Genomic DNA, 25863 nt, shown 5'->3' with positions numbered 1-25863 from the left:
TAATTTTTTTTATAGAGTTTAAAGATTTACAAGCCCAAAAAAAATATCTATCATGTTTTTTACAACTATATGTATCTAAAACAAATTAGTTTGATAATAGTTTAGTTAAACCTTAAAAGACAAGGTTGGTTGGGTTGAGAAAGAATGACGTAGGGCCAGGGAAGGAGACGGCCCAATATTACAAGGAGCAAAACAATTGTGGGCTTATGCAGAGCCCACACTCAGTGATACTGGGCCACGACATTACTGGACCGTCATATAATTACGTCANCAACTTCTGCGCTTCTTACATCGCAGAAATACTAAAAGCTACGTCGGACTCGACTAAGCTCACCGCGCGGTTCGCGATGGACACCTCACAGCGGGAACCGAGTGATAGACGAGTTCCAGACGAACCAGAGCTCGATCTGTACACCATTCCAAGTCACTCCAGTAAGTCTCTCCCTCTCTTTTTCTCACTCTATGCATTTTCCGCCCAATGCCCTAACCCTAGAAACTGGCCACTTCCTCTCCCATTTAGTCTCTCTTGGGTACTTACTAGGTAGCTTAGGGAATTGAATAAAGAACGAAGAAGGCGGGAGAGTCTTTTAAAGTGGCACTGAATGTTTAATTAATTCTTCAGGTTGGTTTTCGTGGGATGAAATTCACGAAACTGAGAAGTCTGCTTTGAAGGAGTTCTTTGATGGAAGCTCAATATCAAGAACACCGCGCATATACAAAGAGTATAGAGATTTTATTATCAATAAGTACAGGGAAGAGCCTTCAAGCAGGCTTACATTCACCGAAATTCGTAAGTCACTCGTGGGGGATGTTAATTTGCTTCATAAGGTGTTTATTTTCTTGGAGACATGGGGGTTGATCAACTTTGCCGCAACTTCGGATGGTAACGATTCCGAGGATGTGGTAGATGGAGACAGCCCTACAATTAAGATTGAAGAGGGGGTTCCCAATGGGATTCGTGTGGGAGCAATGCCGAATTCGGTCAAGCCAATTTCAGCGCCACCTGTTGTGGAAGACAGTTCTATCGTTAATGGGAGCGGGTTTAAATCGCCCCCTCTGACTTCTTATTCAGATGTTTTCACTGACTTGTTGAAGCTGAAGATTTTAGTGTGTGGGAATTGTGGTCAGTCTTGTGGATCTCGATACCATCAATGCGCCAAGGTACTGTCATGCTATCACGTAAATGAATATTCCCATAGTATCTATTTGTAAATCTCCTTTCCATTTTTCCACTAATGGGTTTTCATGAGTGTCTAACTCTCGTCTTCTTATATTATACGTAGGATGGTTATTTAATTTGCGAAAATTGTTTCAATGATAAAAATTACGGGGAGCAGAGGCTTTTGGAAGATTTTGAGTTGAAGACCAAGGAGTTCATTGAAGATAGCGTTAATACCGGAGCTGTGTGGACTGAGGCAGAAACTCTGCTTCTTTTGGAATCCTTTTTGAAGCATGGAGATGACTGGGAACTCGTTGCTCAAAATGTTAAAACTAAGACTAAATTGGATTGTATATTGAAGCTCGTGGAGTTGCCTTTTGGGGACTTCGTGTTACGTTCTGAAGCTCAAAGGAACGAGGCTAGAGGTCCCAATAACAACGTCACCAGTGAAAAAGAAATTAGACTCTCTCCATCTAACAATCAGGAGGTTGCCGGAAGTGAAGACCAGGACATAAATGAGGACAAAGATGAAGAGAATCAAGGTCCTCCCAAGCGACAGTGCACTGCTTCTGTTCCAGATACGAGCAGTTCTCTGATGAAACAGGTAGGATTTATGTACCATGTCTTGTTAACTATCCTTTCAAACAAATACATTTTAACATAACTGCATTCTTTGTATAGAAGCGAAGTGAATTTGTTGAGGGTCATCTTTTCATTGCTGAATGGTGGCCCATAAAATGTATTATGGCTCGACTTTGCTCTCTAGTAGCTGATGTATAAACACATGTCCTATGCTATTAGGTAGCTTTGATATCAAGCATGGTTGGGCCACATATTATGGCGGCTGCTGCTACTGCTTCTGTTGCTGCACTTTGTGACGAAAACTTATATCCGAAAGAAGTCTTTGATGATCAAGATTTTTTTGTACCTAATGGATTGTGTTCTGCGGCTTCCACCGAATCAAATCATGAGGTTGAGAGGTTTGTATTTTTGTTTGCACTTTTCATTCTTTGGCCAATACTTTTTTGACATCTGAGATAAATTTATCTGTAAACTTCTTCCATAGAATTCTCGATAACGATGATTCAGTGCCGAAGGAGGAGAGGCCTCAATCAGGTACTTATTGTGAACTTAGAAGTGCTGAGTGATTATATATAGTTTTCCATTTTGTCGGACCATGTTTTCAAATAGAAAAACTACATGTCTGCTGAACTTAGGATTGTTTGCGTTTTTGGTGTGGGTGGTTTAGGTGTCAATGCTAGCTCCCTTTCTTGTTTTATGGTTCAGCATTTCGGTTCATTACTCTGTGTCTTGCCTTTAACCTTAGCTTAGCTATCTGTACTTCCCCTTTAGGTGATATAATGGTAGAGGACAAAGATGACATTCCTTTGATCTTGCGAATTAGAGCTGCAACAGCAACAGCACTTGGCGCTGCTGCCGCACATGCAAAATTACTTGCTGATCAAGAAGAGAGAGAAATTGAATATTTGTTGGCGATAATGATAGAAACACAGGTAACCATTCTCTATGAACTACACACTCCTAATATGAAAGTTCCAGTTAAACATGGTCGATTGTATGCGAAGTGATAAACGTTTACTTCCCGTAAAAAAATGGTGGACAGATGAAGAAGATGCAACGCAAAATTAAGCATTTTGAAGATCTGGAGGAAATAATGGAAGCAGAATACCCTGTGATTGAGGAGCTAGAAGATAAACTGTTGATGGAACGGGTTAGTGTGTTGCAATCTGCATTTGATCTTGGTATCTCTAGGTGGAAGGATTACCCTTCTGTGAGATCTTGACCACTATTCTTGTACTCTTTACTTATTATACACAAAGTCTGTCTGTCCCAAATGATATCATTCGATGTAATGCAAAGAAAATATCTGTATCTTAATCTCACGTTAAAGATTATTCCACACTTGATGTCTGGTGATGTGAGAGAATTTTCGTTGCTAACTAAGAGTCTAAGAAGATATGGATATTGGCTGTAGGTGATGTTGATGAGACCATACTCCTAAATTCTTCAAAGTAAAGTCTTGGATTCTGAGTTGATCTTAGTTAGTTTAAAGCAAAAACCTTTGTTTTGTTCGCGAAAACAACATTTAGCAGTCGGGTTCGGTTGAGGTAAAGTTGAGCGTGAATTTGAGCGTGAATATGAGAACTACGAGTACATTTGTCCAATGTATTTTAATAAAATAATTCAGGACTCGGAACAAATCATCTAATTGAATAATTGTGGAAGGACAGAGCATTAAAATCAATGTAACTTAATGAAAATTGGACAATGAATTCAACCTAATTTAAATACGAAAATGAAGGGGGCGGTAAAAAATTGCAATTTTCCTAAAGACAATATAACTATAATTTTTTAAAATTATAATAAAAGACATTTCTCCTATACTCTCCCGCTGCACAGACACAAAGTGGAGGGAAGAACAAATTCGAAGGCCCTAATTCCCGAGTGAAGCCACGATGCCCAGAAGGCGCCTTCGACTGAGCTGTTCTTCCGATGAAGACCACGAAAACGAAGACTTCGAACATGATCCTCACTGCCCAGATTCCTCCGCCACCTCTCTTCAGCCTCCCATTATCGACAATCTTAACTCTCATTTTAATCCCAACGTTTCTGAGCCCGTCCAACTTTCCGACGACGACGACGAACAAGATTTTATCGATGTCTCCGAACATCTCTCGCCTCCCTCTCCGGACTCTGATCATTCTCTCCGTCACTCGCCTGAGCCGAATCCTCATGTCGCTTCCCGCGAGCCGTCGTGTCCTGTGAGCGAGTTCCTTCGGGGACTTGGTTTAAGCTTGAACAGAGAGTGGCTGGATGCCTGTATCCGTGCCCATCATGGGTCTGTACCGGGTTTTTTGAGCCTCAACCCAGCAGAGAAAGGAAAGCTGTGTTTTGAGCAGTTTTTGGTTTCTGATATGAATTACGCGGGTGCTGGTGTCCTGCCCGAAAATGTTGATTCTATGCATCTCGTTGATCTCCCTGGTCCATACGTACTGCAGGTTATTTTTGCCGGTTCTTTGAGTTCATTCCCTTATATTAAAAATTTTCCCTTTTATTTGTTGTATCTAAGCTCATTGGCAGCTTAGCAAAATTTCAGATATTATAAGAATGACCTACGGCTTGAGGTAGGTGCAATTGTAGAGTCCTTGCTGAGTTGTTTTCCATGTCAGGTCGATGAGATAGTTAACATCAGTTGTCCTCTAAAGGGTAGATATCAGACTTCCCCTGCGAGTATTAAGAGGTGCCTTAAGCTGTCTATGACGGATGGTGTTCAGCGAGTTTTTGGCATGGAATACAGGCCTATTAAGGGTCTTGAAGTTTTAGCACCTGCTGGGTTGAAGGTTTCTTAACTTTCTCAATCCTCGATCAATTGCTCTTTTCTTTCCCCAACTAGGTTTAGGTGCTTCTAGAATACTTGATTAGTTGATGTAGGGATCAATTATTTATAGCTTTTATACAGGTAGTGATCTGCAATGTAACTGTACGGCGTGGGGTTCTAATGCTAGTTCCTGAAGCTTTTGAGGTTCTAGGAGGTCTGGTTGAAGAACTGGAGTCAGCTCGGCAGCGTCTGGTTGATGAAGTGAACAAGCCACCTAGAGGAAGGAGGTAACGTTGAGGCCAAGAGTACAAAGTTTTCATGGATGATTTCCTTTTCCACTGTCTAAAACTCGTTCTTTTATCTTTTGACATTGATTGCTTACAGACTTCAAATATGCACCATGTACTTGTAGGGTCGAATTTGTTTCTCTTGGTCTTTCTCTTGAGCATAGCTTATTATGGCAGAATAATTCCATGCACTGTATTCTGTTATCGTAATTTGTGATTTTTATACTTGTTCAGAACGAGGACAGGCGTGGTTCCTCCCTTGGCAACTAGAGCCACACATGCCGCATGGCCATCGGACACTGTTCCAGAGCCCGTGCCCTCTAGCAGAATAGTGGATGCTGAACCTTCTCGTTCAGACCAAGGTACTAATCGGTTAAATATTCTCCTTCCTTTCTTTCCGGGACAAGAGAAAGATTTTTTTACATTGTTAACTGGACGTTGAATAAGATAGCAAACCTGGTATGATGTTCTATATGTCGGATTCCTGGACTTTAGTGACCTAAGCCACTACTACTTTATATCTTGAACTGGACAATGTTATCTAGTTTCAATCTCTTAATATGTTGCATTTCTGTTCTAGTCTGTTTCAACTATTGATACAGACCATAGTGGGGCAAAACAGGATGGAACAAGAACAGGAAGAGATGGAAGAGGAAGAAAAATGGATGTCCACTCTTAATTCATCAATACCCAATTCATTCTGAAATAAAAAGCATTATAGAATTCAAAGTAGGAAGAACAAAAATCCTACTAGAATCCGACGCAGATCTCAGGGTCAATTACACTAGGCATTTGATATTTGTCCCTGGATTAGCTATGAGTACTGGCCAAGTTTATCTTGGATGCAAGTTTTGTTTTATTTATTTATTTGGTCTGGAATTTCATGCAATCTGTGTAAACTGGAAAGATCTCTGTTGTTTTGGACCGTCCATTCTTCCAAATTTTCTCTGTTTTCATTCTTCTTATTTCCAGAAATCAATATGACACTGGTGCTCATTTGACTATCAGGTGTTCACATGTTCCATAGGGGAAATGAAGCAGTCACTGCTCCAGTTAGTGATGCATTTACAACCCCAGTCAGCAGAACAAATGCGAATTCTGAGCTATCTACTAATTTTGTTTCAAATGTTGAGGAGGTTCATTTACATTCCGTTCCCAGTAGTAGAGCTAGAACTGTGTCTACTATTATGTCCAATTCAATAGAGGATACCAATACGGTCAATTCGATAGAAGGCACCAATATGGTCAATTCCGTAGAGGACACCGATATGGTTGATATTGAGCATCCACTCATTTTATCTGGTGATAGGGAAATGCCTTTCACTTACTTGGCTAGTTTGTCGGCTAAGTGGGCATCAGGGAAGGAAAAATCTCCATCAGTTCGTGGAAAAATCAAGGTAGGAAGAAAAGTTCATATTTCATGACTAGATGACTAAACACTTACTTCTTGTTCCAAAAGAAAGCAGGACATTTTTCTTGTATGTAAAAGCTGTAAGTTCATTGTTGAAGCTTAAAATTTAGTTCATCAATCCGCTGGTCAGATTAATTGTTAGATAACTAACTTGTAAGTAATACGGTCAATATATGTGCAACTTATAGACAGTATTAGATGAACGTTCAATCTCATTCCTGTTTATCTCGAGTAGCACTGCTGAGGGTCAAGGAAATCCCGTACGTGGATGATGTGATATAATTGTAACTGGAAGCATGGAGTTGCATATCTGGCTGATCTATGTATAGAATTTGATGCTCGAGTATGCTAAGCATGATTTGTTGGAAAGAATCTTTTTTGTTCCTTTTGACTAAGTGCTTGCAGCCTGCTCATATTGAATTGTGTCGAGCATAATGAATGAAAGTGAAATATGTAAATGGAATTTAATTCTCTTTATGTTACTTGCAGTGCTTTTTGACTGGTGTAAAAGGATTTCAATTCAGGCAAAGGACAACATACGATCTACATGCTTATGTTGATGACGGCAGCCTCATTTCTGAGGTCCTCATTGATCACGAGGTGAGTCAAATACCATAGAGATCATGCTTACCCCCTAGTTAAGGAGAACCGTAGCTGAACATTTATTATGCTGACTATTAGGCTGTACAGCAAGCGATTGGCCATTCTCCCAAGGATGTTACAGATGCTCTTGGTTCTTCTGATGTCAAAGTAGTGAGTGGCATGAAGGAGGCTTTGAGACAGTTCCAAATTTTCTTGGTAAATTTTGAGGTAAATTGATGGCATTAAGTATTTCCTCCCCTCCCGCTAACTTGAAAACATTATGCCTTTTCTGTATTTGTGAGTATATTTTTAGTTAATTTAAGAATCGTTATCTTGTTTCATCAAAGGGTACAATGCTGGTTGAGATGAATAGAACGTCTTCTCTGCCAGTTGTTCTTGAGATGGAGGAGGGTTGTCTGGAATCTGATGCTTGGTTGCTTTTGAGAAGACTCGAATGTTCGAATGCTGTTCAAACCAATGAGCATGCCCGTATAGACCCTATAGATGTGTCCCCTTAATTGAAGGGCGAGAAGAAAGGGGTCTTGAGGCCAACGGCATTTAAACTCATTTATATCACAGCCTAAATCTTGGACTGGGGAGGGGATTAAGGCAGTAAAGCTTCTTTCGAGCTGACAGAATCTTGTTGACAGTGACAAATGAAAAGAGCTTGATGGGCCGCAGATTCACATGAAATCCTATGCGATGCGGTCCGGTTGGATATAATTGCAAGCGGAATCAATGGTCTTATATATAGGTCGTCATCAGCACAGCATGGTGGAACGAAGTCATTATTTTTCCTGGAAGCTTTACTCGGCCCAGTGGTCAGAGGAGAGCCTAAACTGATCAAGATTGGTACTCTTGTTGTGGTGGTGTTCATTTTGATCTAACCTATCAGGTTACCCATGGCAAGGAGAGAATTGATAGGCAATCAACCCGTGTCGACAGGACAAGTGAGCCGTGGCAGAGCTTGTAGAGAATGCTTCAAACGCTACTACAACCAGCACGGTGACATTCGATATTTATCGATTCCTTCAAATGCTTGTCTATTTTGTGTACATGCTCAATAGAAATTGAAGTTATGAAACAGAGACGATTTTCCTGTGATTGGCACAACATATGCTTCTAATAAGTTCTGTTAGTCAGTCGATTCTAAATAAAAACATTCATTTGGCTTATGATTATTAGATGTCGGATAAACGACACAAATCATTGTGGGATATATGCTTTTACACTCTTTAAGTTTTACTCTTAAATATCAGTTGATCCGTCACATTCAGGTATCATCTTTTTTCTCTTAAAATTGTAAGGAAGATTTTTGCCGACGGTGAGTTGACCGGTTGTTGGTTCATTTGAGAGTGTGAATATAGTTTAAAAGAGTTGTTGTATAGCCGTGTGAACAGAAGCTTTATAAAACTAGGGGAAAAAAGAGTTGCTTCATATACAAATATGCCCAATACAAGTTCTTTTTTTACATAACCATACACGAAAACAAGAGACAAAAGAAGTCAAATCCACAAGGATGGTCCACCACGAAGCAACCAACTCTTCTTTACAATAGCCTTCTTCATCAAGATTCCTGCCCCCATCCTTCCTAATCCAGTTCACATAAGGACACAAGAACAGACATCTTATTAGTGCACTTGTGGAAAATGACGAAGAACTTCTTTACAAAAAGATGAGTGAAATTAGCTCACAATGGCGAGTGTAATCATAATTATGAAAGGAGAAGGGGCGCAGAAAACTCACTATAATTATGTGAATTAGTGATTCTTGGCTTTGGCATCAGCAGAATTGCTTCCCATACCACCATATTTCTTTATTTGCTGCCTCACGAATCTATCATACAAGAAAGCTGCACCTTTGAACTGTGGCAGAACCAGCCACGCCACAAATACTAATTTCACCGAATACCAAACTGGTATCCTGCAAATTTCAAGCACTCCCTCAGTTTTTTAACCTAAATATTTAAGTAACGACCAAAAACCCCATCTGATCTCTCAACCTCAGTAAATCTTGTAACTGAAAAGAAAAAAAAAAGGGGGGAAATCATCTCGAACTAGCACTGACCACTCTAATACAGGCTGAAGAACCATTTCCATGAGAGTAAGAAAGGAGTAGATGATCCAATAAGCCAACCACTGCTCATCGTCCAATTTGGATGTGCTTTCGATGGCTACCACCGACGCATAACTGTTGTTTTGCGAACGATTCAAATCAAATCGAGACAACATAGAAACACAGCATCACACGGAGAAAGAGAGAGATGAACTTACAGTGGATACAGCAACATCAAAACTGGCCTGCGGGAATCATCAACAACGAAAATTACAAACTAATTAGCCGTAAAAGACAAAACCAACATCCAAGTTAGGAGGGCGTTCCGTTTATACTCACCCGGAAAGAGTATGAAGTTGGGTGACCAACGTCCAAAATCTACTCATTTTCTACACGAAATCGGGGGCTGTTTTCTCTGTTCGGGAAGAAATAAAGGAGGAGGAGGAAAGCTAGAAGAACGAACGAACTCCGGGAATGGGAATTGTACTGGTGATTGGGCAAGAGGAAGAGGAAAGATTTTTATAAGACCTGAAAAGGACTAACACGTGGCAGCAATAGAGACAGCATCTAATTCTTCCTTCAAGGCGTGCCTGTTAATTTAGCACCGCCCTTCCATTAATTAATACGCTCAAACCTCTCTCTCTCGCGCATTAATCAATGGATTATTAACCTAAAACATTAATTAGCATAACTTATTGATATTAATGGCCTGAGCTGCCTTCCCCGTGTTTAACGCCACGGCCACGTGTTCCTTCTTTTCATGACTCTCGTAACACCTTTTGACCAAACCAAAACCAAACCAAAACCAAACCAAACCCAACCAAACCCCGGCGGTTCGCTCGTCATCCAATAAATTTATATTTACTTAAATATCTGTCTTGTTCTAGAGGCTTCGATTAGTGTCTTTTAATTTAATTTCTCTTCTTTATTTTAATTTAATCTAAACCAATTTAATTTTTAATTTTTACGGTTTGGGTTGAGTGTGAATTAAAAACCTTTGATGAATGTAATATAAATTTATAATTGGGTGGAGGGTTAGGATTTATGACATTAATTATTTTATACCAACCATCCTAAAGAATATATACGATACGATAATGTTTTTATAACATCCATCCCTTATACATTCATTCCACTCCAACAAAATTCTATACCCTACATCACCGAGCAAGCAGCATTTGGGTTTTCATCGCTGAACATCTGAGGTGGATACTCGTACCCTATAACCCTTGCCGGATAGGCGTCCACCGCCATGTGCGCCGCCGGGTACCCTATGCCGTCCATAATCGGCGCCGGATACGGATACATTTCCATGATATACCTTTGCGGGTAATAGTGATGTTCATTCTTCTTCACTTCCACCACCTTTGGGTCTTCTTCTGCAGCCGTCTCCCCATCGCCACCATCCGCGCCCCCGGGTATCTCTTCCACTTTACTTTCTTCCTCCACCTTGTTCTCACTCTTGGCACCCTCACCCTCACCCTCACCCTCACCCTCACCCTCACCCTCACCCTCACCCTCACCGGCGCTGGCTTTCTTCTCTTCTTTCACTTCTTTTGCACCATCGTCCGAATTAGTCTCCGGCGCAATTTCCGGCTCTTGCTTCACAATCGCCGCGTGTTTTCCGGTTCGGCGGTGAACATATTCAACCAGCGCCGCCGGATCGATCGCTCCTTTCACCGTGACCTGCGAGCTTTTTAGATCTGGGTCCACCGATTCAACACCTGACCCATTGATTTCCAACCACAGATTTTAGAATTAAAAATGAAAACACTCGGGAACTACTAGTGGAAAATTAGTCAAAGAATCAACATTTTTTTTTTTAAGTTATGATATATATACAACAGAAGATCCATGCCCATCTCATATCCAAATCAGATCAACTTTGAGAATATTCAATTTCCAAAGCCATAAAAACGAAAAAAACGTGAAAGAAGCAACTAAAATTGAACCTTTCATTCTGTGTATCCGTCTTTTGATTTCTTGAGCGCAAGCCTCGCAGTGCATGTGCACTTTCAACACAACCGTTACAACCTGAGGCTGCGAATTAAAAAAGTATCAAATGAAATGAAATGGAATCCAAAAGGGAAGAACACAAGAGACGCAATTAATACAAGTGTAGAATAAAACCTCTGGTTTGTTGTCCTCTGTTTTGGGCTTCTCTTCGGGTGGGGGGTTCGCAGCAGGGAGCTCGGGGACAGGGGAGATCAATTCGACCCGTCTGTGGCTTTTCCTCTGTAGCCTCCCTAAAACCTTGAGCGGATCGGCCTTCTCTCCTTTCACCACCACTTTATGAGTTCTACAATCTGTCTCCACGCTTTCAACCCCTAAAAGTAAGGAAAACAAAAGCTCAATTACTCCTCTGTTTCTGTACTGACTTGGGTAAGTGAAGAAGAGGTAAAGAAAAATATGTAACCTTCGAAGCCTTTGAGGCAGCGGCGGACCTTGCGTGCACAGCCTTCGCAGTGCATAAAAACGGTGAGGACAATGTCCTGAGGGGGTTGAGGAAGAGGCTGCTCTTTCATGCCGTCTTTTGGTTCTTCCGCTTGTTTCTTCTCCGGTGGCGGTGGGTTCTCGGTCTGGGGTTCTTTATTGTCTTGATCAGGAGCCCCATCCTCTGGTTTTGAATCCGCCGGTTTATTGTCCTCCTAATCAACAAATCCAGACAGTAAGAGAGTTAAGAACACAAAGCAAACGCAGAAACAGAAGAGAAACAGAGTCGGGTCAATTACAGACCTCTCCCATTGGAATGGATAGAGCTGGAGTTTGAGAAGAGCGGGAAGTAGTGGAAGCTCAGAGATGAGAGTGGGTTATATGAGATTGAAGAAGAGCAATGGGTTTTGGAGGAATCCAGATCCCAAACTCTATCATCATCATCGTCACCATCCTGGAGTGACGTGGCTTTTTATAAAGGCCACGTTCAGCTTCAGCGTCGATATTCACGACCCAAACTTGGATCCTTCAGCAGGGTTGTGTTGGACATTTCACCAACTTAGCCCAGCCGTACATAAAAGATGTAGCCGAATACAAATTCATGGTTAATTCAAAACTATTATACACCAAACACAGTAAAAGTAGAGGTCCCACACAGGCGTCGGTTGGGTTCCTCACCCAAATCTGGATCCAATTTTTGTAGGACTCTTGTACCCTCTAAAAAATTATGAGGATTCATTATCCAGTCAGCATCTGAATTTCAGGTCTCACACCAAACTTAACTTAACTTAATTAAGGGTTTAAAAATTGAAAAATTAAAAGAGTTTTAAAGGCTTATAAATAGAGGAACCCGAAATGTAAAAGAAAAACATTTATTGGCGTAATAAAGAATTTAGGGTTCCTCCCAGCTGCTCATCATTGCGTCATCTCTCGACCATTATTTCTTCTCCAATCTTATTACTCCTCAATCGATTCCCTTCCCACGTGGGACCGCTCTCATCCATTTTACTTTTATATTATTAATTACACATATTCAAACAAAATTAAAATTCTGACTCCTAAATTAAATATCCGCCTTTCATCTCCCTTTCTTAATTATTACTTTCCGGCTCATATTTAATATACCATTTTATTTTATTTTTTTTATTTTTTTTCAGATTTCAACCAATAAATTAAATATAATATATGTCAATTACGGTTATCTCCTTCCCCACAATAGTTGAGGTGTTTTACAATAATTAATGTAATTAACAACTTAAATAACACTCCATCTAACCATAATTACGAAGACAAAAGTGGTTCGAAGTTCAATTATGATAAAAAGGAAACGTTAATTTGAACATGATTGTGAATTGATTGTAAGAAAGTAGGTTCATGAAAATAAAAGAGGTTGATTTGAATTATATATTATAGATTAAGATGTGATGTAACCCACAGGACAAGATGGGAAATTAAATTTGGTGGATTGATGAATGAATTAATTAAATTTACCCGACACAAATTTGATTTTGCATTTATTTAAGAGAAAGGAAGGAGACAAATGCAACTAACATCTGTTTGGCTGATTAAGATGCACCAACTAAATCCACCTCTCTATCACCTCACAAATTTCTTCCATATTTTTTTTTTTTTTTTTTTTTTTTAATTATACCGAGAATATTCAAAACTCAATACTAGTTAGATTATTTCTAAATAGAAGTCCATCACACTCATGATCCAAAAAGGGAAAACGAGAGTCACGAGGCGAGCCAAGGACGGAGCAAAGTACCCAAAGGGCGGATGAAACTCTAAACAAGCTATGTGATGAAACAAAGGAGGTAGTGAGTGTTTGTAATTGAATCCTCCATGGGTTTACAGACAATGTTATTTCCCATTGTGAGGCATGATAGATAAGTTCATAGAAGGGGACGGCAAGCTTTCCCTAAAATGGGAAAGATAAACCATCAAACAGGGTGCTTTAATTAGGACCACCCCTCCAAGGTCTCCCTTTTAAAAAAATCACTTTAAATGAATACCTTCTCTTTACACGCAGACACCCATAGTGGCTATATCAAGTTTACACATCACCCTACCATTTCTAGTTTCTTTATGCATCTGGGACCCACCGCATTGATTTACGCCATGTGGCACCTTCTGATTCGCTTCAAGTACGGGTGACCGTTCTGATTATTATAAGATAATACGTAATTGATATAACGCCACGTCACGTCCCAAAGCAAAAGAAGGCCCATGTGGAATTCTGTTTCCCTTCCCAAAGAGGTCCAAGTTGTTGGCCCATGGGCCCTTCCCGAACCGGATCAAATTGGATATGGTAACCCTTTAAATTTATTTCAAGATTTCATTTTTGGGAGAAGTGGGTGACTAATTTAGGGAATAATAAAGACGGTCCAAACAAAACCATGACGACTTATATCATATCATGCTATTGTTCAGAGTCGTGATTTCTAATCGTTTGTTTAGTAACTACGCGAGTTCTTTACTTCAAACCAGAACTTGAACAAACTACATCTCCAAAACTCAAAAGATCACATACTTGTATAGTATGGCATGGGAAGAAGCAATTAAGTTCAACAAAACAGAAACTAAAGTAAGCAGAGCAGAGTGGTATGAGATAAACACACCTTTTGTTTTTTTGTACACTTGAAGTCAAGTTGGAACCAAGAGAAATGGTAATCGTTCCTCCTCGTATGCTCCGAACTCTAAACAGCGAGCTGAAAATATTAGCATAACAACCGAAGCAATGGCAAGGCAAGCTAAACCCACTTCCCACTTTCCTATTCTGCACCTATTCCCAATTTCCCTCTTCTCACCAACGCTCGCCCTCACATTTTCTTCTTCTTTCACTTGCGGAGGAGCAAATGATCCTGAAGAAGAAGAAGAGGAGGAGGAGGAGGAGGAGGCAGAGGAATAAGAGAGACCGTTTAAACAGACGGGAACTTCTTCTTCTTCTTCTTCTTCTTCTTCTTCTTCTTCTTCTTCTTTGCCCGTTTCTCTGTTACGGTTATCTTGGCTCGAATCGGATGATTGAACCGATGGAGCGACGATCTGATCCTGAACAAAACCATTCCAGTAATTCCCGTGCAACAACTCGGTATTTAGGCCATGACCCATGTCGACATCGTCGAAAGAAAGCCGTCGGCCCTTGAACTTGCCGACACCCATGGCGGCCCTTCGTTCTCTTAGAATCTCATCTTCAGCCAATTCGTTGGTTCGAATCTTCCAGGTGGATGAAGCGGAGAATGTGGCGGTTCCGTGGCGGTGGAGCGAGGAGATGAGGTCGTCTTCTTGGGGCGAATCGTTGGGGAGAGGGCGCATTGTTGGTGAGGGAGAGCGGCGGTTAGAACAAGTTTTTAAATTGGAACAACTGCCGATGAATGCGGATTTGAAGAAGAAATAATGTGTCGGGAATTGAGAGTGGGATTGATTGGAAACTGCCCACGATCAACTCCCCATCTTCTTAAATTGAGTTGGTCGTTTGAATTTTCATTTTGAGTGGCCGTTGGGATTTCATCCGCTGCGCGCCACACCTATTTACACCTTTTCCTCATTCCCACTTGAATTATATAACATCAACTTTATACTAAAAAAACACATTCCATGGAGAAATTAACCCTTTTTTTAGTTGGAAATTCTGAAAACTTTTCATTCATTATGTTTCAAGCTCATCTCCAGCCTCCCCTCATGCACCCGCTTGCTCGTGCAAGTTGTTCTCAAATAAAATGCCCAAATTTATGGGGTACTCCACAACTTTTTAGGAGTTGATTTTGGCTTGTTTCTTTTTATGTAATTAGTAAATGGTTAATGAAAAGGAAGGCAAATTGAGTTTGGGTTCATAATTGAAAAATGAAAGAATTCAACGTCCTATTTTATTTGAGAGTCCGTATTTTGGCTCTCGACCAATAAGATGTGATATTACAAAACCCAAATTAAAAAGATTTAATAATAATAGAAATTTGAGTTTAAAGAAATTTGGCAAACCATCATTAATTATTCCTTCTTTTGTCATCAAACTTTGGGGGACAAACTGATTGCAATATTCCCCTCACCTACTTTTTTTGCTCTACTTTTTTCAATTTCCTTTTTGTTTAATTATTTCAAGAAAAGCAAACAAAAAAGAAAAAGAAAAATAATAAATAACAATTTGTGGGCCGACTGATCGTGTATTGGGCTCGGCTTAAGCCCATTCATACTTTGCTTTGCAATTATTTACTTCAAAAAATGAAATATTTATTTATTAGCCTTAGTTCTTAATTAAAAAAATTAAATTTGGGTAATTAAACGAAATTTATAATTTGTCTACCAAAACATTATAATATTAACTAAAACATGCTTATATTTAATTATTAAGAGAGCACAACTAGGCATTAAAAAAATAAACACAATAGAGAATGAAGGTTTAATGGAGATTTTGGAATTTAATAGTTGGGTTAGGGTCACGTGCCTTGACTCTATTTGAATAATGATTTTAAAATTAATTAAAAAAATGCAATAAACCTATTTGTTTCTTTTGTCCTTTTTTTTTAAAACAAAAAAAAAAAAATTATAATATAATGTATTTTATTCTCTATGCTCATTAAAAAATGGCCTCCACATTTTCAACTTTTTATCTGTATCATTCCATTTAATTTCTTATTCCCCGTGACTAATAATTAAATGAAACCCACACTATTTTATTTCATTGAAAGTTACAAAGTACTTAAAAATATTTCAACTAGATTTTAGTATGATTTTGAGTGATGTAGGGTTAAACATGAAATTATTGTATGATCCTAAAAATAGGATGTTTTCATAAGATATGATTCATAAATAGGAATGTTAAGGGAAGGACAAAAGTATATAATCAATCAATCTGATTCCACCATTGCATTGCATTGCATTGTTTAAGGGAAGAAGCTGAAATGGGTCACCTGACATTGCCATTTAAACCTTCCTCTTTACTTCTTTTTTGGTGGCTGGCTGGGGTTCGCCATCTATCCATGCTTCTCGCTCTTCTTATTCTTTTTCAGCTCTCATTTTAGTTGCATTCCCCATTTTTGTTTCAGGCACTGCTAGATGCTGCTGAGCTGAGGATCGCCCGAGCCCATAAGGAGGATAAGGGGGTTTGATTTCAAGCCGCCATTAGAAGCAACTTGATAATCTGAAGGTGAATGCAAACAATTACTTAAATCTCTTAGTCTGGAAGGGTTTTGGTATATACATTTGTTTTTCCTTGCAATTTGAATCTTGCTTGGAACCCCAAAAGAGAACTGCCTGCCTTCACCACCATCCATTTGTGTATAACTTTCTTCCTTTTCCTTAGTTTGCAGAACGTTTGAAAGCAACAAATAGCTGTCTCTTTTAATATCAACCTTTCTCCAAAGAGTGGGAAGGTAAATTCAGAATAAAGTTGGCGGCTCCTTTTGGCTATTCATGGAGTTTCCTTCAATAAAAGTTCTCTCCACCTTTTTTGCAACACGCCCATTTTCTCTGAGTATACACTGAAAGGTCTTCAATCCCTACTGCTAAAATTGACATCTTGTTGACAGGTAGAACCAGTGATTCTTCTTGAGTAACCTACTACCCTAGCTTTTCATGGGGGCTTTCCCCCTTCTTTTTTGGCTTTTTATTTCTTTTTTCCCTTCCCTACGAACTTTAGTTGTTTGGTGGAATCCTTGTCAGTGAGTGAATGGTTGTAAAATAGCATCCCATTTGTTTTCTGCTGCTTTACTCTGCAACTACTCTCATCCATCGTTTTCTTAACTCTCATCTTATTTATTTTAGTCTTCTGACTTCTTCTTCTTCTCTAACCCTCCTCCAATCTACTTGGAGTAACATCTTGTTGGGACATGCAAATAACTGTCTTCAACATTCTTGTTCTTCCAATTTTTGTATTCTTGTTGTCTGTATGCTGACTAGCGGGCTCTGTTCTTGTAATTAAAACGCTCCAGTTTCTTGGGGATTCTTACTGTTTTATGTCATCCTTTCTTCAGATTTCTGTGTTCTTCAGTAGATGATTATATATAACGTATGCATAAAGTCATCAAAAGAGTGATTTGAACTCTGGAAAAGGTGTTTCTTTTTAAGTGGGAAGGAAGCGAAGAACTGAAATATTCTCTATGGACTGGAACTTGAAGACCCCATCTTGGGATTTTACTCAATTGGAGCAAGATGTATTAAAGAACCTCAATACAATAGGTGCATCCAGCAGCTTTGTTGAAGATAGAACGACTTCTGGGGATTTCTCGATTGATTTGAAACTGGGTCAAGTCAGTAATCTAGGAACAAAATATGCAGTCAATGAGCCAGGAGTGTTGAAAATGGAACCTTCCAAGAGGGCAAGAGGATCCGGGAATGGGGCTCAGCCTTTGTCATGCCTTGTTGATGGATGTGTTTCAGACCTTAACAACTACAGAGATTACCACAGGCGCCACAAGGTCTGCGAGCTCCATTCAAAGACTCCCCAGGTTACAATTGGTGGACGAAAACAAAGGTTCTGCCAGCAGTGTAGCAGGTACACTTCAAATTTATTTGCTGCTTGTTGGCTTTCTTATAGTGACCTTATTTGTCCTACACACTTTCAACCATTCTGAATTCCATCTCTAGTGGCTTAGTTTCTCAATAACAGTTCAACACTATATAGGTTCCATTCACTAGAAGAATTTGATGAAGGAAAGAGAAGCTGCAGGAAACGTCTCGATGGACACAATCGAAGGCGACGAAAGCCACAGTCGGACTCCCTATCGCGAAGTATTTTGTCTCATTACCAAGGTTACCTCTGGCATTTGCCTAATAAACTTGAAGATTTTCCTATATGCTTTTGATATGTTTTTGATATGGATCCATCTTTATGTTCTATAGAAATGCTCAATGGGGAAAAAGTTTCTTTTGTTATTGGTAAAGTATAAATTCTTCCAGTTATATCATGCCGTATTCTCTGCTTTCAGGTTCCCAACTGCTACCATTTTCTTCCTCACATGTCTATCCATCTACAATTGTTATGAACCATTCCTGGCGTGGAATTTCCAATACTGAGATAGATCCAAGGCTTCATGTTCAGCAAGAGCCAATCCACTTCCCTGATAAACACGACATCTATCTCGGAGCATCGTCGAACGATAGCATCCATAAAATTGAAAAGCAGGTTGCATTTCTGCAAAGTGACAATCCGGGATCTTCGGTTGGCCTGCCCTTTGTCAGGACCGTTGATTTTTCAGAAAATGGAGGCAGTCGGAGCAAAATGTTCTATGACAGGTTTACAACTCCAAGTCCAGGCCATGAATCGGATTGTGCTCTCTCTCTTCTGTCATCTTTGCAGACACAGTCATCCGGGATCGGTTTCAACCAAGCCGAGCAGGACCGTCATCTTATATCCTTCCTGCAGCCATTAGATGTGAGCTTAGGACATCACAACAGGTTGGAGACAGTTAGTTCAGTACTGAATGGCTGTGTGAGTAATGCTGATATGAATTGCTCAGGAATGTTTCACGCTGCATCGAATGATGGAGGGAATGAAGCTCCCCCACCATCCCTTCCCTTTCACTGGCAGTAGATTAACTTCAGTACACACAACTGATCATCTTCTTATTTAACTGCTGCCTGTCTGCTATGCTTGTGAAGCTTAACAATGGTACTTCTCTCATTTCATCTTTGGTTGCTTTATGGACTATTTTTCTTACATACTCTCTATGTCTACGCAACTCCTTATTTTTGTGTCTCTGTCACCCCCAGGCATCAGTTTTTTTTTCCTTTGAGCTCTTATTTTTGTTTGAATTCCAACTAGAAATGGGGTAAAAAAAAGGCCTTCCATTTCCATTAGAACCAAGAAGAGAAAGCTATCTTTTCTTCGTTGTCGTGGGACCATGGGAAATGAAAAGGTAAACGTCTCAATGGTTCCATAAACATCTCAATCCTTCATGGGACCATGGAAATCTTGTCTTGGTCCCTCCTAGAATTGGGTTTCGTTAAATGCTCTTTCATTTTCTGGATTCCAATTGTTCATACAGTTGCGTTAAAACAGGTGTTGATGTAATCACTTGTCTTTCTAAATGGATGTAACTTCTAGGATTGGAATGGAAGGAAAGTTTATAGAGATCAATCATGTAAATCAACAATTACTGAAAGAAAAAGAAATTATAGAACTGATCTACTTCAGCTACAGAAAAAGAAATCAACACTTTCTAGTTCCTCTTCGGCTCCACTTTTGAAGAAGCAGTGGCCTCCTCAGAGCATCCAGCAATGAAGCATGTGAAAAGATATCAACTCAGAGGCCCTGCATCTACACTGTCATCTAAAAAGGCAGTCAAGAAGGGGCATAGGTCTAGCAATACCAAAGGATCTGTTTAATGAAAGATTCAATGTAATAATAACAAGAACTAAGAATATGGTTTCAGATCCATGTTGAAGGAGAAAATGAAAGATAAATTGTAATGCTAGTACGAAGAAACAATTGAGACAATCGTCGATATTGGCACGGCTCAATCAAATTAAAAGACCCAATTCAAAGGAGATTTGATTTGATTGAACCGTTCCAACATCGACACGATACTAGAAAGCAAACCATTGATAGGATCTGTTTGTTTTCGTCACAACCTGCAGAACTTGCTTTGCTCTCTCAGGATGGCATCTTGGAGGTAGAGGAAAAGAGGAACACCATGTCTAGACAGACAGAAGTGGTTAAATATGGAGGAGATAGAGAAATTTATAAGTGGAATGAGCATAAGAAACTAGAATGGTTGGGATGTCTATATCTTTCTTTCTTTCTCTTATTATTTTTTGTCTAAAGAAAAAGTTATCTATGATCAGGTCTTCCACGACTGTAGTTGGTTGGGGCTGATGACTTTGTCACAAGTGCCATGAGGCGGCCGGTTCCTCGGCATGCTCATTGCTGAGGGCTTCCACTTTCATTTCTTACACAAGAAGACTTGACCCAAACAATCATATGTTGCCTTATACAGTGCTGTGGTGTGTGCGTGAGGCTCTTGGAAGCAAGCTTCCTCCTCACCCCCATATACTATTTTGCTTCTCATCGGTGTTACAAATACTTCAAAGCCTGGTTTGAATTAAGTGCTTAAAAAGGTATCAAACCCAATTTGAAAATACATTTGATATTAAGAAATGGAGATTAATACAACTTTCAACAACCAATATAGCAAGTCAATGACTAGAATATACACAAGCTTTCCATCGGATCTTTTTGGTGGGAATGTCATTTTCATGCATTGTTTATTAAAAGATCTGTTATTGACGTCTACCAAAACAAAAATCAACGTTCACATTGTTAGTGCTAAAACCTAATACTTTGTCGTATTTGCCTAATTTTATCTCAAACTTCATCTTCTAAATCGAAGGGGGTTCCTGCTACAAGTGGAGCTTCAGAGAGCTACTCCGTGGATAACGTGACATAATCCCATCAAACCAAGACACCATAGAAGAGATTCCGAGCATAAACTAATATAAGCAGAGAATGGGAGGAAGGAGAGTTCATCAGACATTACTTGAAACATTTACAGAGCCAAACCTCTTAATCAAGTTTGAATAATACCTGGGAACAAAACATATAGATGTGTTATATGTAAAACATACAACGGGAGATTACAAGTCATCGGTAGTTTTAAGTACCCACAAGATATCCAGGTGATAAGATGAACATTAATCTTATAATCTAAGAAATCCATTTGATCCTAACTTGAAGCCAGCAAAATCAACATGAAATGCTGGAAGTTGGTTTATCATTTGGAGAACTTTATTTTCCTCAACAAGAAAAAATGTAAAGATGAGAAGACAGGCTGCATCATACGGTTATCCCCAAGGATTTCTTGAATTTCTCGACCTCCAAATATACTGTGGAGTAAGGAAGAAACTCTGAGAAATGTTCCTTGCTTAGGTCATTAATTGCAACAGCGAGTTTAGGAATTTCCAACGTCTCCTCGTGAGTCAAAGTTCGGACAAACCTTGCTGGGTTTCCTGCCCAAAGTTCACCAGTAGGAATTCTCCTTCCTGGGGGAACCACAGACCCAGCTTCAAGAATGGAGTGGGTCTCAACTAGGGAACCTTCCATGAGGATGGAATGCTGCCCAATAATGCACTCCGGCTCGATTGTGCAGGACCGCAAAAGACTATATGCACCAATGGTGACGAATCTATCTATGGACGTCTCTGCTGGCAATCCTGGAACGACATATGAGGAAAAATTTAGACATAGTATGCACTAGAAAACATTAATATGTCACTAACTGAAAAAAGGATGTAAGCAGCCTTACAAATTTAATTTATAGCCAGGTGATAATTATTTTTTCAAAACTGATAACCGACTGATTATTGATTACCGATTACTGATTATAGTAATATATCTGTAATAAAGATTGAAAATATACATTTTAAACAGCCGAAGTTTCACATTTGGGACTGATCATATGAATAACTGAAACCAACTTAATAGATTTGGGGTCTGGCTATTATCCAATTGTAGTAGGACAAGACTGGAATTTCAGCTGTACACCCAGACTTTTAGAGACCAAGAAAATGACTTAAAAACAAGACAGAGAAGCAAATACTTGAAGACTTGAGTACTTCACCGCCAATACTGAAAAATGCAATGCTATGCACTGAAGTGTATGGATATCGTATCAATAAACAAGGGCAAACCCAGAAAATTTGTAGGCCCAACTTAGAAGTAGTATGCACTTGAACCTAAAAAAGTATAGAAGAAGCAATTTCAACTTGTGCATTTGCACTATCTCTATTCGTCAGCTCTATATCTCCCTCTTTATATCTCTTAGCCTCTCTCTGTCTCCATTTGTACTTCCTTCTTTGANTCTCTCTCTCTCTCTCTCTCTCTCTCTCTCTCTCTCTCTCTCTCTAACCCAATTCTCCAGTTCCTCCCATTCCTCTCTCTCCACCTCGCTCTGTCTCTCTCTATATGACTTGCTCTTTCTCTGCTTTCTCCTTATCAATATCCCATCGTAACTCCTACTTATATCCACTAATTGTTAAATGATGATATGATTGCTCACAATTTCACGCATAAGCAAAGATACCAATGAAGATTCAGACGGGAGCTGACACCAAATAAGCAATTTTGGAAAATCCCTGAAATCGATAGAACAACCTCCATTTTTAATGTTCATAAAAAAAATAAGAGGAAGTGAAGGATCAAAGAAAATAGTGTACATTAAGTTGATAGTGTACTTTTGAGGAAGAGGTGTTTGTTGAGATGTTGGTTAATAATTCAGGATAGAGATTGCCATCAAGTTAGAAATCTTAAAAAGCTAGCTTAGAATCATATAAGTATTTTACTAAAAAGAGAAGAATCAAGACAAAATGGTACAATGGAATACCCATTACTCCTAACCCAGAAAAGGTTATCAAAAATCAAGAAGAAAAGCTGTAGGGCACGACCTCCAATCACTCGAATCTACTGAGTCTCGAGAAACCACGATCTAAAATACTTCATTCGATTTCTTACATTAACCGGGGACAAATATGGCATCAGCTACTCAACAGAACCATAATTTCAAGAATTCGAAAACAATGTGTAGACTTAATCACTATCCCCTGGAGATGCTAGTTAAGTAAACAGGGACTGAAATTGCGAGTGTAGTATCAAGGACCCTTTTAACAATTACATTTTCAAATAACCGAGGAAAACAATCACCAAACTACCAAATTCGAGAAAAACCATTAACTGATAATGGCGGAAAAAATCACATAAAAGCATTTAAGTTGAATTGAACCTGTTGGGGAGGACCAAGCAGCATGGAGAACGCACCGCTCCTGCACATTAGAGCAAAATCCGACTGTAATCTTGTTGAGATCGCCGCGGAGAACGGAACCCGCCCAAACGGAGGCCCCGTCGCAGACGTTAACCTGTCCGGCAAGGACCACATTAGGCGCGACATAGGCATCGACAGCGATTTTAGGGAGCCACTGGCCGAGCGGAATTATTTTTCTTTGACCTCTATAATCCCACTTAACTCGATCCGGTGAAGGCGCGATCGTCTTCGACGCTTCCGTCGAGAAAGCACGGCGGATTTGATTGGTCGCAACCGCTGAGGCAATTGCCTTGCTGGAAAAGCGAGCTACAGCTGCCATTTCTAGAGGAGAAGCGAGCGTGGTCTGTGATTCAGCTGATGGCACTCGGAGAGGGCGATACAACCATCTGGCTTTGCTGTTTCAATGGGCCCAAGTGTATGGGCTTTGGACAATTATGGGCTAAATAAATGGGCCGTAAACGTAAATTGTCCTTTCGGAATTCCACCATTAAATTATATCATTCGAGAGATTATTGTTGCAAATTAATCGTTTAAGATAAAACCAATTAAATTATGGATACCATATTGGTTGACGTCTAATTAAATATGAGCATTTCAAAACCAATATAACATTCATGCGAGTAAAATAAATTCTAAATAATCTAAAACAAAATTTAAGTGACATAAAATAGCTTTAGGATTGATTTTAAGTTTAAAATGATTAAATCATTGTTTATATTTCCAAAAAAAAATTAATAATTCAAAATAAATTTTAATGGGTGCAAAAATAATGTTTGAATACAATCATTAAATTAAATTAAATTGATTTCCCTTTCGATTTGTGGGGTTAATTAGCATAAAATCAAATAATTATCTAGTTTCTTCTATTTTAATAATTATCCATTAAACACCGCCCCAATTTTTTATATTTTTTTATAGTGAAATGACACGCAACCTTTATCAAAATACTGAATTTTCCTTGAAAAGAGAAAGGTCTAAAACTAATTTNAAAAAAAAAAAAAAAAAAAAAAAAAAAAAAAAACCCTAAATTTAGGAGAAGTCGCAAATGTCGGGTCGGGCCGAATTCTAATCGGGTCCACCGACGGGAACTGTCGCCGACCAGAAATGGTGGCCGACAGGGAGATAAAACAGTAAAAGAAGCCATGGGATCGTATCTCGGATCTCATACTTTTGCTTCAAATCGTACTGCGGTTGGCATTACTTCCCCACCCCCCGAATCAAAATCCAACAGCTAACCAGTGAATTTAAGGATCGCGTTTGGAAAGCAAACCAAATTTACACTCTTTACCGTAATCGCTGAAACTCCAATGATACAGTAATAGCACAAGTCTCACAACAATAATCCGTAAAATGGAGAAGTTAAGAAAGAAACACAGTAATAGCGACATAAATTTAAGCGTAGAGATGAAATGGAAAACAGAGATTTAGCCAGTGTAGACGTGGACGCCGATGGCGACGAGGAAGATGGTGATGAGGCCGAAGTAGATGATGGCGTGGACTAAAATGGAAGCACCGCTTGTCTGCATGTTCCCAAACTCAACCACCCTTCCTCTGGCTGGGATCTGAAACAGCAGCCCCGGACTGAGGAGCACGAACAGCACCACCGCTATAATCACCGGCCCCCAATCTGCCATTGGATGGATGTGTTTTCAACTTTTCGCCTGCAGAAGCACAGAAAAAGGAGTTGTGAGTTTTGGCGATGGGGACGGGGCTGGGAGGATGGAAGATATGAGTGTTAGACGAACACGACTCTCCACAATGGAAGATATGGCTTTCCTTTGGGCTTCCCCAAAAGGCCTCATTCCAATGGAGTTAGCATTCCTCACTTATAAACCCATGATCATTCCCTAAATTAGTCGATGTGGGACTTCCATCATCCTCCCCTTAATCGAGGCTCGACTCCTTTGGAGTCTTAGTCATTTTTGACTGCCTTCGAGGAGGGGCTTGACTCCTTTTCTTTAGGAGTTCTTTGTTCGATATTTGAGGATTTACCAATTTATTGGCACGACTAAGTTTAGGGCATGGCTCTGATACCATGTTAGACGAACACGACTCTCCACAATGGTATGATATTATCCACTTTGAGCATAAGCTCTCATGGCTTTCCTTTGGGCTTCCCGAAAAGGCCTCATTCCAATGGAGTTAGCATTCCTCACTTATAAACCCATGATCATTCCCTAAATTAGTCGATGTGGGACTTCCATCATCCAACAATGAGAAGGCGAAGCAATGGCGTGGGGGTTTTCAAACTTGGAAGCGGGACAGTGATTCGACAACTGCGTCGATCTTGATGCTTCACGTGGACGGATGAGGCAGTGCCATTTTTGGGTTTTCTTTAATTTAATTTTTCACCCATCGTCAGATCAAAAACTTTATTGAACTAACGCGGCTTACGGTTACATACAACTTTCCAGCACAGACACCTTTTGATGCTTCGTACATCTTCAACGTTCTTTTCAATGCCAAATGCTGTGTTGGGGGATGCATTGCTCTCCTGGTTCCCTTTAAATTTATCCATTTTTCATTATTTAACCTAACTCAATCCATAAAAAAATCTACCTAATATAATGTATTTGATCACTCGAGTTGTCCCCTTGTTACGACCGCATAATATAGAGATTATTAAGAGAGTGCCAATTCGGATATTGAACTTGTCTCGACCCAAATAAGTATATCCTCAAACTAATATAATTAAATGAGTCTAGTAGAACTATATGAGTACCTTATAAGTAGGATTATAGGATTTCTTACCCCTCTTTAATATTTTGTTTGAGTTTGACTATTTTGTAATGAATGCAGGTACGTTTTTTAGTTTGACTATTTTGTAATTAATGAATGTACGTTTT

General features: G+C 39.5%; 7 protein-coding genes across 11 annotated transcripts; 3 read left to right on the top strand and 4 right to left on the bottom strand.

The window, feature by feature from the left end:
* Positions 1-277: 277 nt before the first annotated feature.
* LOC111780444 (SWI/SNF complex subunit SWI3A) lies at positions 278-3097 on the top strand. Its single transcript, XM_023660862.1, has 7 exons — positions 278-432; positions 623-1161; positions 1284-1763; positions 1961-2139; positions 2226-2275; positions 2513-2673; positions 2784-3097. Exons 1-7 carry the CDS (start codon positions 348-350, stop codon positions 2961-2963), a joined length of 1674 nt encoding a protein of 557 aa, XP_023516630.1. The 5' UTR covers positions 278-347; the 3' UTR covers positions 2964-3097.
* A 468-nt stretch (positions 3098-3565) lies between these two features.
* LOC111779720 (recQ-mediated genome instability protein 1) lies at positions 3566-7960 on the top strand. The gene is made up of 8 exons (XM_023659841.1): positions 3566-4179; positions 4351-4521; positions 4641-4786; positions 5021-5148; positions 5795-6183; positions 6687-6797; positions 6879-7007; positions 7127-7960. The coding sequence occupies exons 1-8, from the start codon at positions 3637-3639 to the stop codon at positions 7295-7297; spliced, it is 1788 nt and encodes a 595-aa protein (XP_023515609.1). The 5' UTR covers positions 3566-3636; the 3' UTR covers positions 7298-7960.
* Positions 7961-8188: 228 nt separating this feature from the next.
* On the bottom strand, positions 8189-9341 carry LOC111779666 (HVA22-like protein e). Of its 2 annotated transcripts, none has more exons than XM_023659771.1 (5): positions 9174-9341; positions 9053-9079; positions 8847-8969; positions 8526-8702; positions 8189-8370 (listed from the first exon to the last, which is right to left on the bottom strand). In XM_023659771.1, the coding sequence occupies exons 1-4, from the start codon at positions 9218-9220 to the stop codon at positions 8540-8542; spliced, it is 360 nt and encodes a 119-aa protein (XP_023515539.1). In that variant the 5' UTR covers positions 9221-9341; the 3' UTR covers positions 8189-8370; positions 8526-8539. The 2 variants fall into 2 exon arrangements, with proteins under 2 accessions (XP_023515539.1, XP_023515540.1); XM_023659772.1 differs by having other exon boundaries at positions 8189-8366.
* A 576-nt stretch (positions 9342-9917) lies between these two features.
* On the bottom strand, positions 9918-11733 carry LOC111780660 (heavy metal-associated isoprenylated plant protein 7). The gene is made up of 5 exons (XM_023661127.1): positions 11571-11733; positions 11251-11482; positions 10965-11161; positions 10787-10874; positions 9918-10558 (listed from the first exon to the last, which is right to left on the bottom strand). The coding sequence occupies exons 1-5, from the start codon at positions 11577-11579 to the stop codon at positions 9990-9992; spliced, it is 1095 nt and encodes a 364-aa protein (XP_023516895.1). The 5' UTR covers positions 11580-11733; the 3' UTR covers positions 9918-9989.
* A 4496-nt stretch (positions 11734-16229) lies between these two features.
* Positions 16230-19087, top strand: LOC111779743 (squamosa promoter-binding-like protein 13A). 4 transcript variants are annotated; one of them, XM_023659865.1, is made up of 5 exons: positions 16230-16410; positions 16567-16792; positions 17237-17757; positions 17887-18014; positions 18191-19086. In XM_023659865.1, the coding sequence occupies exons 3-5, from the start codon at positions 17363-17365 to the stop codon at positions 18793-18795; spliced, it is 1128 nt and encodes a 375-aa protein (XP_023515633.1). In that variant the 5' UTR covers positions 16230-16410; positions 16567-16792; positions 17237-17362; the 3' UTR covers positions 18796-19086. The 4 variants fall into 4 exon arrangements, with proteins under 4 accessions (XP_023515633.1, XP_023515634.1, XP_023515631.1 ...); XM_023659866.1 differs by lacking the exon at positions 16567-16792 and having other exon boundaries at positions 18191-19087; XM_023659863.1 differs by having other exon boundaries at positions 16567-17757; positions 18191-19087.
* Positions 19088-20736: 1649 nt separating this feature from the next.
* LOC111779612 (gamma carbonic anhydrase-like 2, mitochondrial) lies at positions 20737-23380 on the bottom strand. Its single transcript, XM_023659695.1, has 2 exons — positions 22979-23380; positions 20737-21413 (listed from the first exon to the last, which is right to left on the bottom strand). The coding sequence occupies exons 1-2, from the start codon at positions 23334-23336 to the stop codon at positions 21037-21039; spliced, it is 735 nt and encodes a 244-aa protein (XP_023515463.1). The 5' UTR covers positions 23337-23380; the 3' UTR covers positions 20737-21036.
* Positions 23381-24249: 869 nt separating this feature from the next.
* LOC111779615 lies at positions 24250-24750 on the bottom strand. Its single transcript, XM_023659697.1, has one exon. It carries the CDS (start codon positions 24649-24651, stop codon positions 24442-24444), a length of 210 nt encoding a protein of 69 aa, XP_023515465.1. The 5' UTR covers positions 24652-24750; the 3' UTR covers positions 24250-24441.
* Between the last annotated feature and the right edge of the window lie 1113 nt (positions 24751-25863).

This window comes from Cucurbita pepo, chromosome LG18, assembly GCF_002806865.2.
Source record: "Cucurbita pepo subsp. pepo cultivar mu-cu-16 chromosome LG18, ASM280686v2, whole genome shotgun sequence".
NCBI lineage: Eukaryota > Viridiplantae > Streptophyta > Magnoliopsida > Cucurbitales > Cucurbitaceae > Cucurbita > Cucurbita pepo.
Note: the sequence above shows the minus strand (reverse complement) of the source record. Positions and strands in the feature narration are given on the sequence as shown.

Coding starts and splice junctions, on each gene's coding strand:
- LOC111780444 (XM_023660862.1), top strand. CDS start 348: ATGGACACCTCACAGCGGGAACCGAGTGATAGACGAGTTCCAGACGAA. Junction 1,764..1,960: donor GCAGTTCTCTGATGAAACAG/GTAGGATTTATG, acceptor CTATGCTATTAG/GTAGCTTTGATATCAAGCAT. Junction 2,674..2,783: donor CGATAATGATAGAAACACAG/GTAACCATTCTC, acceptor AATGGTGGACAG/ATGAAGAAGATGCAACGCAA.
- LOC111779720 (XM_023659841.1), top strand. CDS start 3,637: ATGCCCAGAAGGCGCCTTCGACTGAGCTGTTCTTCCGATGAAGACCAC. Junction 4,787..5,020: donor AAGCCACCTAGAGGAAGGAG/GTAACGTTGAGG, acceptor ATACTTGTTCAG/AACGAGGACAGGCGTGGTTC. Junction 6,184..6,686: donor CAGTTCGTGGAAAAATCAAG/GTAGGAAGAAAA, acceptor TGTTACTTGCAG/TGCTTTTTGACTGGTGTAAA.
- LOC111779666 (XM_023659771.1), bottom strand. CDS start 9,220: ATGAGTAGATTTTGGACGTTGGTCACCCAACTTCATACTCTTTCCGG. Junction 9,080..9,173: donor CAACTTCATACTCTTTCCGG/GTGAGTATAAAC, acceptor TGATTCCCGCAG/GCCAGTTTTGATGTTGCTGT. Junction 8,970..9,052: donor TTGATGTTGCTGTATCCACT/GTAAGTTCATCT, acceptor GCAAAACAACAG/TTATGCGTCGGTGGTAGCCA.
- LOC111780660 (XM_023661127.1), bottom strand. Junction 10,875..10,964: donor CAGAGGACAACAAACCAGAG/GTTTTATTCTAC, acceptor TTTAATTCGCAG/CCTCAGGTTGTAACGGTTGT. Junction 10,559..10,786: donor ACGGATACACAGAATGAAAG/GTTCAATTTTAG, acceptor TCAATGGGTCAG/GTGTTGAATCGGTGGACCCA.
- LOC111779743 (XM_023659866.1), top strand. CDS start 17,363: ATGGACTGGAACTTGAAGACCCCATCTTGGGATTTTACTCAATTGGAG. Junction 17,758..17,886: donor TTCTGCCAGCAGTGTAGCAG/GTACACTTCAAA, acceptor AACACTATATAG/GTTCCATTCACTAGAAGAAT. Junction 18,015..18,190: donor TATTTTGTCTCATTACCAAG/GTTACCTCTGGC, acceptor CTCTGCTTTCAG/GTTCCCAACTGCTACCATTT.
- LOC111779612 (XM_023659695.1), bottom strand. CDS start 23,336: ATGGCAGCTGTAGCTCGCTTTTCCAGCAAGGCAATTGCCTCAGCGGTT. Junction 21,414..22,978: donor TGCTTGGTCCTCCCCAACAG/GTTCAATTCAAC, acceptor ATGTCGTTCCAG/GATTGCCAGCAGAGACGTCC.
- LOC111779615 (XM_023659697.1), bottom strand. CDS start 24,651: ATGGCAGATTGGGGGCCGGTGATTATAGCGGTGGTGCTGTTCGTGCTC.